The sequence below is a fragment of the Balaenoptera physalus genome (assembly GCF_965194825.1).
Source record: "Balaenoptera physalus genome assembly, chromosome: 17".
Classification (NCBI taxonomy): Eukaryota; Metazoa; Chordata; class Mammalia; order Artiodactyla; family Balaenopteridae; genus Balaenoptera; species Balaenoptera physalus.
Window position 1 is genome coordinate 44,149,319 of NC_138895.1, and position 16,766 is coordinate 44,166,084.

Genomic DNA, 16,766 nt, shown 5'->3' on the forward strand with positions numbered 1-16,766 from the left:
ATATTAAATACATAAATATATTATAAATTAAAATGCTAGTATAGAGAAAGTGGCAGAGCAGACATGCTAACAAAAATAAGCATTTAATTGGCATATTTCTGATATTCTTACCTTTAAAATCTGAAAAACTGATTGTTTAAACAGTAGGTATGGAAATGTGTAAATCAACTCATTTTATCAGAGAAATGTTGGTGTCCCAAAGATTGACTGTGTAGGTATATATATTCTATGTATGTACGTGTATATATACCATACATACGTACACACACACACACAAGCGGTCAAAATGTAAATATATCTTTGTATCTTATATATTATTTCTCTTCTGTATCAGTGTATTTTTAAAATACACAACTTGATAAAACTACAGTTTCTATGTGTAGTTTTCAAATTATAAAAACCTATACCCAAAAGGTAGTTTTATACCTATAATGCAAAGCCACTGTTCTTTATGATTCAAAGAGGGGAAAAATTTTAATGAGTATAAAACAGTCTTACTGTGGAGTTTTTTTTTTTTCTGGACATTCAGCATACTAGGAGGATTTAATCATTTGTCATCACAGTGAACAGTTTAGGAAGTGACCCCATGAATTAATATACTGTGTATCAACGTCTTGGATTCCCACTGGTGCTATTTTTTTACTATGCTATCAACTAGAAATAAGAAGTATATGGTAAGAAGCTGGGCTCAAAAATATTATCCTAGTAGATTATCAAAATAACAAATATGTTTGGCTAAAAAGGTTTTTCCATTTCTTCCCTAACTTCAAAGGGATTTCATAGGTAATTAATAATTTTGCTTATATAATGACTCTTCCACCAATAGGAAAGTGACTTGTAAAGTTCTGTTTGAAAGGTTCCTCAACTAACAAGGAGTTTACCGTTTGCTTACATTACCCTAAATGATTCAGAAGAAGCCTGTAGCTGCCATTTTAATCTTTTGCCAGAGGTTAAAATCTGAATCAGCAGCAGGATAATAGTTTTTGAAGATTTCCAGGCAAGTAGTCATGTAGAGCACAAATTCAACCAAAAAAACTGTTTCTAATCCAGTTGCTCTTATTGATATATTAAAATTCATAGTTTGAAACCCTTGCAGAATAGTATGGGAGAGCTTACCCTTTCCTGTATAAGCCCAAATCAAAGTGAAACTAGACCATTAATGTGTAAAAACAACAAAAATTTTTAGTTTTATTAAGTAATCTGAATCCCTAATTAGGCATTAACTCCTTTTCTTGTGTTTCCTTGTCTTTTTTATTTTGAATATAAGTTAGAAAAATACTTTAAACTGTACATTTAAAAATACTTTAAACTTTAATATATACAATGATGCCATTAACAAGTTTACTTAATTGTTCATTTTAGGTTTTTAGCTCACTTAATATTCAGTAAGTGTAGACACTGATAATTCATAAAAAAAAGCAAGGGTTCCAGTTTTCCTGAAACTGCTAACTTTATACAAAATTGAAAATTCTAATGAAATGTAATCTTAAATGAAATAAGAAAAAGGTATCTCTCAGAAGCTAATTAAACAATTTAATTTTAAAGCTTAAAAAGTTTATGAGGTAATGTCACAAATTACATCCCATTTATTCCTCCCTAACCTTTACTTTTTAGAAACTACAGAAGGAGGGAAGGGGGAGGGGAAGACAATAAAAAGTGGCTTGAATCCAGTGCAGCAGAAAAATTCCTTATAGCCTCACTTTTCTTTTTTAAGAAGGCAAAACAAAGACACTATTCACTGCTCCCGTAGTGGGGATGCTTACTATGCATATCTTTATCACAACTAAGCCAGAGCCCAATAGATAGGAGGCGCCATAATTTTCACAACAAAATAAAATAAAGCTTACCTTTGTATGTGGTTCCTGTCTCTTATCAGGCAAAAACTGGAAATCTGGGGAATCATCTCCATAACTTTCTTGGTTGGCTCAGAAATATTGCTTTTAAAATCTGATTGGGTCTCTTTTTGCTGCAATAGCTCCTGTTTGGCATATTCTTTGAGCCTTTTGTAAAGAGTGCGTAGGCCCTGCGCTGTTCGAGGAGGGCGGTCTACTCCACTTGCATTATAGTTAACTGCTATGATATCCCAACATCTATTCTTTTCCACTATTACTGAATGTTTGTTAGTGTGTTCTTCCAGAATTTTAACATATGGCTTCACAAGCTTTAACAAATCAAGCTTTTCAGATAAGGTAAAATTGGAAGATCTAGCTTTTCCTACCATTGTTCTTTTCAAATTAAGTAGGCAGTTTCTGAAACCACCATGCAGCCTTCAGCTCTGCTCAGCTCTTTTCACAAACAGAAAAAGATCAGGCTTAACTAGGCTAGCCTCATTTAGGCCCACGCCTACAGGGGAGGGTTTATTAAAATTCCTCCAGCTTAAGCTGACGCAGGTTCAGGAAATCTGCTTAAGCCAAGCCTGACCTACATAAAGCTTCTCACTGAAGAAGACAGGAAGGCACAAGCAAAACACACTTGTGTATAAAGAGAACAGCTCGAGGTAGGATTTAATACACAAAGGTCTAGAGATAAGCATGGAACACAGCTAAAAATTAGCTAATTTAGGGAGAATATCGAATTCCGACACGTTTGCCTAGCTGATAGACTGAAACTGCATTGCAGTATCACTTTAATAAAAACAAAAGAAGAACTGTTTTGTACTATTTGTTTACAAATCCAGTAGACAGAAAAATGAAAAACTAAAGATATGAGTGGTGAATGTAGTGATTCCTAACAGAGCCCCTAATCACTGTTTCTGAGCTGCTGTTCTCCCTTACAAAATCTGCATAATGCTGGTCCTGCTGTCAATCAGGAATTGCATATCCTCTAGCTAGTTAGGTTACACCCAGCTCAGACTCCACGGTAAAGCTAAGCTTCTCCTTCATTTTACAGTCTACAGTAGCCACCGTGTATTTTTTTTTTCAGTTACTTAAGAAGAAATTTTTGTTGAACACTAAATCTAAAAAGCAGATAAAAATTATGTTTTTAAAGCAATGCATTATTCCAGCTGTAACGCACATGAATATGCTAGCCTGCTTTACCATGTGTAAAAAACACCATTCACAGTGAGAACAGCATAATAACACCTTAAGACTGCACACAACAAAATCGCATTTGCTATTATTATAGACTACGATCTTTATTTAGCCATATTCACACAATTTGGACTATGAAAGGAAACAGCTAGTCTAGTCATTTGCAAGGCCACCAATTTGTGTGTTTAGGATATATTTTCTAATCTCTGTCTGAAACATGATAAATAACAATGTAAACAAATAAGCCTATTTTCTCCTGATATACATGTTTCTCCAGATAGGAGAATGAATTAGAACATACTTGAACACAGTTCCATTCAATCAATTACTGAACACCTGTAACAATGTTCTCAAGCACTGAGAAAGGCCCAAAGAAAACAAAGGTAAATCTAGATACAGCCCCTATCCAGAGAATACAGTTCTACAGAAATGTCACCAATTTTCAATTACTTTGTTTTTCATTCTTTCAATAGAAGAGAATTAAATTAAATTTATTAAGTTCTCACTCTGAGCCAGACAATGTGCTAGAATGTGTTATTTGTCAGGAAATGTGTTATTTGTCAGGAAAAAAAGTGAAAGATTGCTGGGTGCACTATAGGATGCTAGGTGTTTTCTGGCATACTCTACTGGGTAATCTGATTCTTTAGTAGTCCTAGACTTTCACTGTCTTTGAGCAGTTTTACTGCTGAGTAAAACTGTAGAAAATAATAATGCAAATGATTCTTGCCCCTAGAGATGCAAACTGAAAATTGACCTGCTCCAACAACCTGACCACAGTTACTCAAAGGAAAGCAAGAACACAGGATATATACTGTCTTTAAACAATATTATTATTTTTGGAAGAAATATAGGCATTGTGTTAAGAAATGAAGTGCTAATGGAAATGTGAAAAAACGTTCAATCTCACTATCAAGGAAATGTATACCAAAAATGATTTTCATCCATAAGGATGTGAAAAAACGTTCAATCTCACCATAAAGGAAATGTATACCAAAATCGATTTTCATCCATAAGACATCCATAAGGAAATGTGAAAAAACGTTCAACCTCACTATCAAGGAAATGTATACCAAAAATGATTTTCATCCATAAGACTGGCAAAATTCTTAAAGACTGAAAATGTCAGGAGTGGATGAGGGTGCAGGGCAAAGAGTACTCTTCTGTACCGTTCATGAGAGTGTAAAATGGCATTTGTGATGGCAATCTCAGAGTATGTATTAATAGTTTACATGTGTAAAAACTTCTAAAATTGCAGTAATTTTACTTCTCAGAATCTACCTTGAAAAATACTCAAACACACAAGGAGCAGCAGAGCCTTCTTAGTAGTTGCATAGTATTGGAAGCAATCTAAGAGCACATCAGTTGGGGACAAGTTAAAGTCACTAAAGTATACCCATACTATGGTCTACTCTGGGCAGCACTAAAATGCAAAAGGTAGATTTCTGTGTAGTGACATAGAACAAGCTCCAAAATACATGGTAAGTGAAAAAAGCAAGTAAAACAAAAATACATACAATATAATCCCATTATGCTTACCCAAAACACCCAAAGCTAAATATTTCTGTAGGTACAGAAAATATATGTGTAGGTATAGAATGCAGGTCCATACATAGGTATGAAAATGTACTCCAAGAAGGTCCGGAACTCTTCTGCCTAATTACAGGAGCCATGAGTTGCAGGTAGCTATGGAGCATTTTTTTTTTCTTTTTTTGGCCCCACTGGACCACCAGGGAAGTCCAGTTATTGAGCATTTTAAATGCGGTTAACGGGACTGAATTTTTTACTTTATTGAATTTTAATTAATTTAAACAAAATTTTTTACCTGAAGCAGCATATTTTTCCATTAAACACAACTTCATTGTTTGGGTAGGATTACATTTTACTTAACCCTTTTGTCACAAATGATACTATTGTTTCTAGTATTAAGGACAAGAGCTCCCTCCTTGACCAAACGTAGTCAGGCTCCTCTGAGCCTTCTTCTCAACTAGGACTTTAGCAAGAATCCTGCTAATAAACCAGTTTATAGAGAATCCCCCTACCCTTGATACCTAACCAGATTCTTCATACTCCCACCCTTAATACCTAACCAAGTTCCTCTCAGTAATTTTCCACCCACTGACTCCCTTACCCTGCCCATTGGCTATAAATCCCTGTTGTATTGCAGTTGAGTCCAGTCTCTCCCCCCTGTTGCAAGTCTTTTTTTTTTTTTTAATAAATTATTTATTTATTTATTTTGGCTGCGTTGGGTCTTTGATGCTGCGCATGGGCTTTCTCTAGTTGCAGTGAGCAGGGGCTACTCTTCGTTGTGGTGCGTGGGCTTCTCATTGCGGTGGCTTCTCTTGTTGCGGAGCACGGGCTCTAGGCGCGCGGGCTTCAGTAGTTGTGGCATGCAGGCTCAGTAGTTGTGGCTCGCAGGCTCTAGAGCACAGGCTCAGGAGTTGTGGGGCACAAGCTTAGTTGCTCCGCGACATGTGGGATCTTCCTGGAGCAGCGATCGAACCCATGTACCCAGCACTGGGAGGCAGATTCTTTTAACTTATTTATTTAATTTATTTATTTTGGCTACTTTGGGTCTTCGTTGCAGTGCATGGGCATCTCATTGCGGTGGTTTCTCTTGTTGCAGAGCACAGGCTCTAGGTGCATGGGCTTCAGTAGTTGCAGCACACGGGCTCAGTAGTTGCAGCACACGGGCCCTAGAGCACACGGGCTTCAGTAATTGTGGCTCACGGGCTCTAGAGTGCAGGCTCAGTAGTTGTGGCACATGGGCTTAGTTGTTCCACAGCATGTGGGATCTTTCCGGACCAGGGCTCAAACCCGTGTCCCCTGCATTGGCAGGCAGATTCTTAACCACTGTGCCACCAGGGAAGTCAGCAGTAGTCTTGAGTAAAGTCTTCTTGCCTGTTTAACTTGTCTGGTAGAATTTTTCTTGACATTACACATAATCACATCAGCAGTGTAGTCAATCTTAAATTGATTCTGCTTGAATGAATTTTTTCTATGCACTGATGTAACATTTAACGGATTTGTTTGAATATTTTATGCAGACAGCACAAATTATAGTGATACCCTGTGTAAACTGTAATTGATTATTAATCTGAATTACTTATTCTGTCTTAATTATAATTAAATTATTTTTCTAGCTAAAAAAATAATGGGCAAACTTTTTAATATAAAAAAGTATACTACTGATGCAGAATCAAGTGCAGATGCAGAAGCTAGTACTCTTTCTGGAATAATAAAGAAAAAAATGAGAGACCAAACTAAAGCATATTACATATTTCACACTGAATACCAAATGCAATTTGCTAAAGCAGAACAACAGGAATAAGCTGTTTAATGCATTTTAAAAAGTTAAAGAAAATAAACTAGACAACGCTAAGAGACATTGTCAACAGACACATAGTAAATCTGACAAGCAGTTTCCTCTCAACAAACAAGAACTGATGAAGTTTAGTCACCTCAAATCAGAATTAAATATCCAGAAATATTTTTAAATAATATGTAACAAGGTCTGACCTTGTAACTTTGGCCAGCTATAAAATAGTTTGGTTTCTTGCACACACAAAAAAAGAAAACCATTTTTAGTAAAGAGATGGTAAAAATACATATATACTATTTCAGTTATGGAAATTTTGTCAGAAAATTATGGGGAAAAGATTTTAAACGATGTTTTAAAAATGAAAGATCTTCAATTAAGCAACCAATAATTGCCTGTAGAATACAAGACCTAACATATCAAACATCAATTGATACAATATTTTTAAAATTGCAAGTACTCCTCTTTAGATTTAAATGAGTTATACAATAAGTTATACAATAAAAGTTATACAATAAAAGAGATACTGCCCTATTAACACATGGGTCACATTTTATCTCAAAGGACTTCAAAATTTACAAAGAAATGTTATCAATTCATGACCAAATAGATATATGAACTCATAACACAGATATTTTTTAATCTATATCTGTCAAAGAATTTCAGCTAGACATGGAAAAATAATAGTTCTACTATAATAGATGATGCTCTGTTAGGTTAAGTTTAAAAATCTGGATTTATTGAAATTTTAAAACAAGAAATTAATATTTCATTTATTACTCTGTTCCACACACATTATGCAAATATTGTGCTCAACTTTCTGGAGCAGACTCTATGAAAAATGTCAAGAATATAGTTGTTAAAACCATTTGGAATACATATGCAAATACCAGTTTATGGAACTGGTTAAAAAAGAAAAAAATAGAACACTATTTAATGATATTTTTTGTTCTTTGCCAGTGCTCATTGGTTGAGTCATGGAGAGTTTTATAAATTATCGTACTGTCTATAAAATTTATAATTACTATTGTTTATAATTATTGTACTGTTAACTCCAACTCAAGATTTTTTTAAAAACAAAAAGAATACTTGCTAAACATTCAATAATCAAAGACAAAAAAATGGCAATGTGATTTACGTTTTCTCATCAATATCACACTGTATATGAGTGAGCTAAATTTGACAATCCAAGGAAAAGAAAGGTGTATTTGTGACCTGGTTAGATAGGTAAAAGAATATATGTTTAAAGTAAAAATTTCCATAAAAATACAAATCAGTAACTAACCATATATATCCCTCTAACATGAATCGACAGAAAATTTTAATTATAATTAAGTTTTATGTAAATTGCATGAAAAAACTACAAGAAAAATTTGAAAAACACTTTGTTGATATTGATCAATTTACAGCTGCTTTTAAATTTATACATTGCTCTTTTGAATTCAATGTTAATAATACTGAGTTGACACAAGAATTAGTAAATTTGCTTAACTTGGACAGACATTTTTTTTTTTGAAACTGACATGCTTTTGTTTCCAAGTCACATCAATTCTTCTAAAAAAGATGAACTAGTTTTGTTGATGTAGATACAAATATAAACAGAAATTTTTTAAAACTCAATTCAGCTAATGGACAACTTTTATGTATGTTTAGAACTTATTTATTTCATAAATATTATGAAATCTAAATACTAATCAAGAATTCAAAATAAAAATACAGCATCCAAATTGAGATATGCTGTAAATGTAAAATATACACCAGCTTTCAAAGACTTAATATGAATAATAATAATTAATAACTTTTAGGGCTTCCCTGGTGGCACAGTGGTTAAGAATCCGCCTGCCAATGCAGGGGACACGGTTCGAGCCCTGGTCCGGGAAGATCCCACATGCTGCGGAGCAACTAAGTCCATGCGCCACAACTACTGAGCCTGCACTCTAGAGCCCACGAACCACAACTACTGAGCCCACGAGCCACAACTACTGAAGCCCGTGCGCCTAGAGCCCGTGCTCTGCAACAAGAGAAGCCACCGCAATGAGAAGCCCGTGCACTGAAAGGAAGAGTAGCCCCCGCTCGCCGCAACTAAAGAAAGCCCGCGTGCAGCAACGAAGACCCAACACAGCCAAAAATAAATAAATAAATAAATAAATAATAATTAATAACTTTTAATTACATGTTCAGATGATATACATATTGAGTTAATTAAAATGTATAATTAAAATTAATTTCACCTGCTTCTTTTTACTTTTTTAACATGGTTACTAGAAAATTTTTTAATATTTATATATGATTGATATTATATTTCTATTGGACAGCTTTGGTATAGAAGCATAGGCACCAAACTAATGACAGCAGCTATTACTGGAAGGAGACTAAGATTGACAGGAACAGTTAAGAACCTTTAACTTAACTGTATTATTATGAAATTTATAAAAATATATTCAGGGCTTCCCTGGTGGCACAGCGGTTGAGAGTCTGCCTGCCAATGCAGGGGACACAGGTTCGAGCCCTGGTCTGGGAGGATCCCACATGCCGCGGAGCAACTGGGCCCGTGAGCCACAACTACTGAGCCTGCGCGTCTGGAGCCTGTGCTCCGCAACAAGAGAGGCCGCGATGGTAAGAGGCCTGCGCACCGCGATGAAGAGTGGCCTCCGCTTGCCACAACTAGAGAAAGCCCTCACACACAAAAGAAGACCCAACACAGCCAAAAATAAATTAATTAATTAATTTAAAAAAAAATTTATAAAAAAAATAAAATAAAAAAATAAAAATAAAAATATATTCATATTACTTAATCAAAATTAAATTATAAACAATTCTTACAAACTAAGAAAAACAATGCAACAGAAAAACAAATATAGAATACAAACAGAATTTAAAGAATAAAATATAAACGTCCAATATATAAAGAGCTCAACAAGTAATCAGGGAGATGGAAAGTAAAAGAACATAGTTGTTTTTACCCATTCAACTGGCAAAAGTTAAAAAGTTTAATAGCATGTGTTAAGGAATTTGGGGAAATAAATCCTCTCATACAGTAATGATGGCAGAGCCATTTCAGAAGGCAATTAGCAAACCATATTAAAATATAATGTAAACACATTATGATCTGACAACTGAGAAATATTTGCATAAGTTCATAAGACCACATGCACAAGGATGTTCATTGCAGGATTGTTTTTAATAAAAATCCTAAATAAATCATGTTATATTCATACCGTGGTATACCCTGCAGCAATTAAAAGAATAGGTACATCTATATGTTCTAAAATGAAAACAAAAGACTCCAAAGCATACTAGTGAGAACTACAAAGTACTCTCAGCACAGAACAACTCCATCCAAACCCCTGCATTAAGAGACTTGACCAACACTAGGATGGCCTCTAGCAGCCTAAAGGCCCCAACCTAGCCTCCTTGTGAGTCCCATTCTGGAAAAGCTCAGAGCTATCAAAAGAATTTACTGTTTGTTCTAGCTAACACCTGACCCTAGGTCCCTGACCTCCCTTTGGTAGCACATTTACTAAATCTCCCACAACTCAGGAGTCTTTCTCAAGGACCTGAAAGTCATTCCTTTGAAATGTAGTTATCAGGAAGAACAGAGCCAAGGCCTCCCAGTCTTAGTGAGAAGAGAGAATCCTAATTTTGATAACTGCTAGCTAGCAGACAGAGCTGCCCTAATCTCATTTACACAGACCTACCTTTTGTAATTTTTCACTTCCCTGACTCTACTTGAGCTCCCTCTCTGACTCCCTCATCCTCCCTTCAAAAGCTGCACAAATCAGAATGGAGCTCAGGTCTTTACCCCACTGTCAGGAGTTACTGAATAAAATCTGTTTCCACTGCTTTAACTAATGTCTGGCTTTGTTTATCTTTGACACTAGTGAATGAAAAAATCAAGTTGTAGGTAGATATATGTATATTGTATGGTATCATTTATTTGAAACACACCACTCACTCAATAATACCAATTTCTACAGGTCAAATATATAAGAGCCTAGCTTTACCTAGCTTTACCTTTTATTTTAGATAATTTTATGGAGAGAAACGTATTTAGGTACATTAATCTTAATGAATGCATGAAGTATTCTGAGGAAAATGTACTGATGTCTGCAACTTTAAAATTCATTTTTTAAAAATAAGATAGGGACTTCCCTGGTGGTCCAGTGGGTAAGACTCTGCACTCCCAATGCAAGGGGGCCGGGTTCAATCCCTGGTCGGGGAACTAGATCCCACATGCAAGCTGCAACTAAGAAGCCCGCATGCCACAACTAAAGATCCCGCATGCCGCAACTAAGACCTGGCGTGGCCAAAATAAATAATAAGTAAATATTTTAAAATAAATAAACAAATAAAAAATAAAAGTAAGATAGACTGATGGATGAATGGATGAATATATATGCAATAAAGCAAATACAGTAAAATTTTAATTCTGGAATCTAGGTGGTTGGTATATGGGTAGTCAATGTAAAATGATCAACTTTTCTTAATGTTTGAGAATTCTAATATGTTCAAAAAAGTATCCTTAAAAATAAAATAATAGCAGCTAATATATTTTAACTCTTTAACTATTAAAAATGTGAGAAGTCTGAACAATGCTAAATTTCTAAAATAGAATTTAGATAATTAGATCTATTAAACTTAATAAATAAGGAATAACTGTGGGTAGGAGTGATTTTTTTTTTTCTATGAACTACTTGCTAGGCAAAAAGCTCACCATGACTACTGAGATTATTTCTATATTTTAGGAGATAAAAAAAAAACAACACCAAGGTAAGGATATTATGCCTTATTAATCTTTGTCTTAGCCCAGGTTCTCTGGCAAACAGGGCCTGAAGCAATGACTAGAATGCTGAGGCTTTACTTGGGCGTTGCATATACAGGGCATCAAGAGTGAAAAAAAATAAACTGAAGCAAGGAACTATGTAAAATGGTGGCTGGGGGACTTCTCTGGCAGTCCAGTGGTTAAGACTCCGTGCTTCCACTGCAGGGGGCACGGGTTCGATCTCTGGTTGGGAAGGCCACGAGGCTAAAATATAAGTAAATAAATAAATACTATTTTTAAAAGTGCTGGCTACATCTTTACAGCAAGCTATGAAAACACAGAGTAGGTCGCTTGGCAAATGCATCCACTTGGTACTCTCTTTGGAACATCTGACAGACTACAAACAGAAACCATTCCTCAGAGTAGTCCATGGAGGGAAAAGTGGAATTTATCAGGCAGGTTCCCTCCCGTCTCCCATTTCCCAGTGGCCAAGCTCACCCCACTAGGAATAAACTCTACCGCACTTTCAGCCTGTGTCATCCAGCCTCCACACGGGCACAGGGTGCCACCCCCAAGCCCGGTGGTGTGGTGTGTCATCCACCAGACCCTCTCAGGGTGTGGTTCATCGGCCCGGTGGGGTGGCGGCCACCGTGAGGTGGTGGCTCAACTGAGGCAGCACAGTGCAGCACAGTGAAGCAGTCAGTCTAGGAAGCACACGGTGGCAAGAGAATCTGAGAAGGCATATATCACACTGCAATATGTGAGGAAGATGACACTTTAAAAATCTGCCACATAAAAACAGGGTTAAAAGCCAGGGTGAATCCAAACCCTAAGAATCATTCTCAGTTATAGCATTTATATCTCATACTTCAGCACTGTGCTTTGGTGATGATACCCTGTAATGTTAAGCACTCAAGACAACCAAAACCAGGAATTCCCTGGCGGTCCAGTGGTTAGAACTCAGCACTTCCACTGCCACGGGCCTGGGTTCAATCCCTGGTCAGGGAATTAAGATCCTGCAAGCCACGCGGTGCAGCCAAAAAAAAGACAATCAAAACCTAGGTTTTAACAGGGATCTTGAAAACCCTTACAGAACTGAAAGAAGTCTAAGAAGGAAAAACTCAGTGCTCCTGCTATGTTTCTCCTCTACTTTCATACCACTCCGACACCAGCTGGGTGTTCTACAATTCAACTCAATTCTGACACTATCTATCTGGAGATAGCATCACATCCCACAGGTTAAGGGCTCAGTCCCACAAGACTGCTCCCACCCCACTTCAGATGCCAATCACAAGTCCAGGTTGTCAGCTGTGCTTCTGACCAATCGGCTATAAATCAGAGGTTCCTAGGACCCCCTCCTCAGGTTCAATTAATTTGCTAGAGCAGCTCACAAAACTCAGGAAAACAGTTTACTTACTTTTACGAGTTAATTATAAAAGTATATGATAAAACTGGGAGATTGGAATTCACATATATACACTAATATGTATAAAATAGATAACTAATAAGAACCTGCTGTATAAAAAAATAAATTAAATAAAAATCAAAAATAAAAAAAAAAAGTATATGATAAAAGATGAACATTCAGACGGAAGAGATGCATAGGCAAGGCACAGGTAAAAGGCTCGGAGTGTCTATGCCCTCTCTGGGCACCACCACTCCCTCAGCACCTCCATATGTTCACCAACGCAGAGGTCTCCAAACCCCGTACTTTTGGGATTTTTATGGAGGTTTCATCACATTGGCATGATCAACCATCAACTCCATTTCCAGCTCATCTCCCCTCTCTGGAGAATGGGAATGGGGCTGAAAATTTCAAGCTTCTAATCACGGCTTAGTCTTTCTGGTGACCAGCCCTCAACCAGGAGCCCACCCAGAGTCACCTCATTAGAAAAAAAGACATTTCTATCACCCAGGAAATTCCAAGGGATTTAGGAACTCTGTGTAAGGAACTAAGGTCAAAGACCAAATATTAGAAGAAAAAAAGATGCTCCTAAAGCTCTTATCACTGAGGAAATTACAAGAGTTTTAGGCCCTCTGTGCCAGGAACTGGGGGTAGAGACCAATACAGACATTTTCTATTATCTCACAGAGTCAAATTATGAAAACTTACTCCAGCCATGCTATGGGACTCACAGACCTACTCTATACAATCTAAATTTACATACATTTTCTTTAAATAGCTCCCAGCCACCTATTAAGGAACTCAGTTTAACCAAGTCTTATCTTTGGGGTAAAAACATTGTAAGCTAAAGGAAACTAGCCTTTTGTTAAATTTTGTATACTAAAAATGTTGCTAAAGCTACTCATCTTTATTTTAACTATTTTTTTCACTTAATCATTTTTCAGTATAGTTAACATGGGTGTTCCCCCAGCATGTAGCAGCAAGGAAGTTTTGGTGAGATAGCTCCCACGTCCAAGGAAGGGATGGAGAGTGTGTATCTGATGATTCTCAGAGGCACTTTAGGCTTCTTCTTCACTGCGGTACAATAGGTCTAAAGTTAGGAATCCCTCTGGACACAGGAAAGTAACTCAATATCAGCACAAAGTTAAGAAACCTTATTTAATGATTATGAGTAGGGACCATCTACATATCATCAGATTGACGAGAAAAAGGAAGTATGTGGTCCCAATGGTTGCTGGTATCTATCATTTAACATGAGGGGAACCAGTCTAAGAATGAAGCCAATCTTGTGGATGACAGAAGTAGACAGAAATTGGGATCATAATGACATCCTTTAAACTGCTGCATCAGTCAATCCTAAAGCCTGCAATTTCCAGATACACATGCTAATAAAATTCAATTTTATAATCCAGTATTTTTAACAATACTTGAACCAAAAGCATATTAACTGATATTAAAAAAATTTTTTCCTTTCTTTCCATTGTGCTTATCCTGTTTGCCCATTTTATCTTGCTTAAATCACCACTTCTGCACATTTTGTTTTTATTTTATTTTTTTTAACATCTTTATTGGAGCATAATTGCTTTACAATGTTGTGTTAGTTTCTGCTATATAACAAAGTGAATCCGCTGTATGTATACATATATGCCCATATCCCCTCCCTCTTGCGTCTCCCTCCCACCCTCCCTATCCCACCCCTCTAGGTGGTCACAAAGCACTGAGCTGATATCCCTGTGCTATGCAGTTGCTTCTCACTAGCTATCTATTTTACATTTGGTAGTGTATATATGTCAATGCTACTCTCTCACTTCATCCCAGCTTACACTTCCCTCTCCCCATGTCCTCAAGTCCATTCTCTACATCTGCGTCTTTATTCCTGTCCTGCCCCTAGGTTCATCAGAACCATTTTTTTTTTAGATTTCATATATATGTGTTAGCATATGGTATTTGTTTTTCTCTTTCTGACTTACTTCACTCTGTATGACAGACTCTAGGTCCATCCACCTCAATACAAATAACTCAATTTCATTTCTTTTTATGGCTGAGTAATATTTCATTGTATATATGTGCCACATCTTCTTTACCCATTCATCTGTCGATGGACACTTAGGTAAATGCACATACCTTGAGACCTTTGATACCCTAAGGTATCCTATGAATACATTCTCACATATGATTATAATATACAGATATTCATTGTAGCTTTGTTTGTAATAAGAAAAGATACCAAGCAACCTAAATATCCATTAATATGGCACTGGTTAAGTACATTTGGCAAATCCACACAATGGAATATTATGTAGTTTTTAAAAAGAATGAGGTAGGGGAGTTCCCTGGTGGCCTAGTGGTTAGGATTTCAGGCTTTCACTGCCATGGCCTAGGTTCAATCCCTGGTCACGGAACTATGAGATCCCGCAAGCCATGCGGCGGGGCCAAAAAAAAAAAAGAGAAAGAAAAAAAAAGAATGCAGGAGTTCTAAATGTACTGAAAAAAGATTTCAAAGATAAATGAAACATCTATAAATTAATTATAAACCAATAAAATTCAAAAATCACATTAATTTAATGACAGTGTTATTTTACTGAAATTAAACTGCTAATCACAATATAAGTATGGCACCAAAAGATTTGGCACATACAAGTCCTTTTGTGTCCAACAAGCTTCTTCTCCAATACGGCATATGAGGGCTCAATTCTTTTTTGACCATCCTTAATCTGAATATACGAAACCTTCATTTGGTAGGAGTATACCCCATTCTGTCTACCTCTGTTCTCATGTGCAGACATGAAATCTTGTAATAATACTCAATTATAGGGCTTCCCTGGTGGTGCAGTGGTTAAGAATCCACCTGCCAATGCAGGGGACACGGGTTCAAGCCCTGGTCCACAAAGATCCCATGTGCCGCAGAGCAGCTAAGCCCTTGTGCCACAACTACTGAGCCTGCGCTCTCGAGCCCGCAAGCCACAACTACTGAGCCCATGTGCCACAACTACTGAAGCCCGCATGCCTAGAGCCCCTGCTCCGCAACAAGAGAAACCACAATGAGAAGCCTGCACACCACAACGAGGAGTAGCCCCCGCTTACCGCAACTAAAGAAAGCCCGTGCGCAGCAACGAAGACCCAACACAGCCAAAAATAAATAAATAAATTTATTAAAAAAAAAAAAAGTCAAGTAGCACTTAAAAAAAAAAAAAACTCAATTATATGGTGGCCATCCGAAAGATCCAACATAGGCTTATATACTTTTATTCATATTATTTAAAAGAAAACACAGAATTCTAAGCTTCTCTGAGAATTTATAAACCCCTGAAAATATGTCCAAACATCTCCAGGGACCTAAAAATCATTAGAAAAACACTTCTCTCTCCAACAGAGATTTTATCACTCCCTTTTTATACCTTTAATCTTCCCCTCTTCAATACCTCTTTCTTCTCAACCTACAACATACTAGCTTTAAAAACAACAACCAAAAAACCTCTGTGGTTCCCTGCTATCCCTCAAGATACTACTCCTTCCCTTCAAAACCAAATTTCTTTATTGATTTACATACAGTATTTATTTACATTCACTGACTCCATTTTCCTCTCTCCACTCATCACATATCCATTACAATATGGCTTTTGTTCCAAACACTTTCAGAAACTATTCTCTTTTAAGTATTACCAATACTTGCACACTGTAATGTTCCAGCAGCTCCTTCTTAACTTCTTGACTTACCTGAAGTACTTCAGAGCCAAAGGGCTTAGCCAAGGGACTCAACTACAAGTTTTTCAAGATCCCTTCAATCAGTCATAAAATGTTTTTGAATTCATACTGTTTGACTTAAAACCCGAACAAGAGAAAGTTCCTGCCTTTGTATGCCACAGTTTAGTGAAGGAGACTCAGGTAAATAGATAAAATATAAAGAGTATAGCTGAACAGCCTGAGGGAGAATTAATGGTCTCATCTTACACTTCATCACAATGAAAAGGAATCAGAAAGAATGAAAAAATTTCTTTGTTTTTCTAAACAATGTAAGTATAGCCGTGAGTATCAGAAGGTCTAGGGCTCCCTTTATTAATTTCCAAGGACTGCTATAAAAAAGTACCGCAAACACTTAAAACAACAGAATTTATTGTCTCACAATCTGGAGACCAGAAGTTCAAAATCAAGACGTCAGCAGGGCCATGCTCTCTCTGAAGGATCTGTGGAAGAATCCTTCCATGCCTCTTTCTAGCTTCTGGTGGTTGCCAGCAATCCTTGGTGCTCCTA

General features: G+C 36.6%; 1 protein-coding gene and 1 long non-coding RNA gene across 9 annotated transcripts in view; one reads left to right on the forward strand and one right to left on the reverse strand.

Annotated features, from left to right (window-relative positions):
- LOC309646800 overlaps positions 1-16,766 on the forward strand; it is a 186,897-nt gene that overhangs the window by 105,764 nt on the left and 64,367 nt on the right. The window lies entirely within an intron of this gene.
- The window catches only part of RAD54B (RAD54 homolog B), a 131,915-nt gene that overhangs the window by 87,656 nt on the left and 27,493 nt on the right, over positions 1-16,766 (reverse strand). Inside the window, exon 1 of one of the 8 annotated variants that reach the window (XM_082433415.1) lies at positions 1,848-8,785. The exons of 5 other annotated variants lie outside the window; for them this stretch is intronic. In XM_082433415.1, coding sequence (XP_082289541.1) covers positions 1,848-2,221 — 374 coding nt within the window. In that variant the 5' untranslated portion in view covers positions 2,222-8,785. Of the gene's footprint in view, positions 1-1,847; positions 8,786-16,766 lie in introns of those variants that run through there. 2 more of the 8 variants (XM_082433413.1, XM_082433414.1) reach the window with 2 other exon arrangements.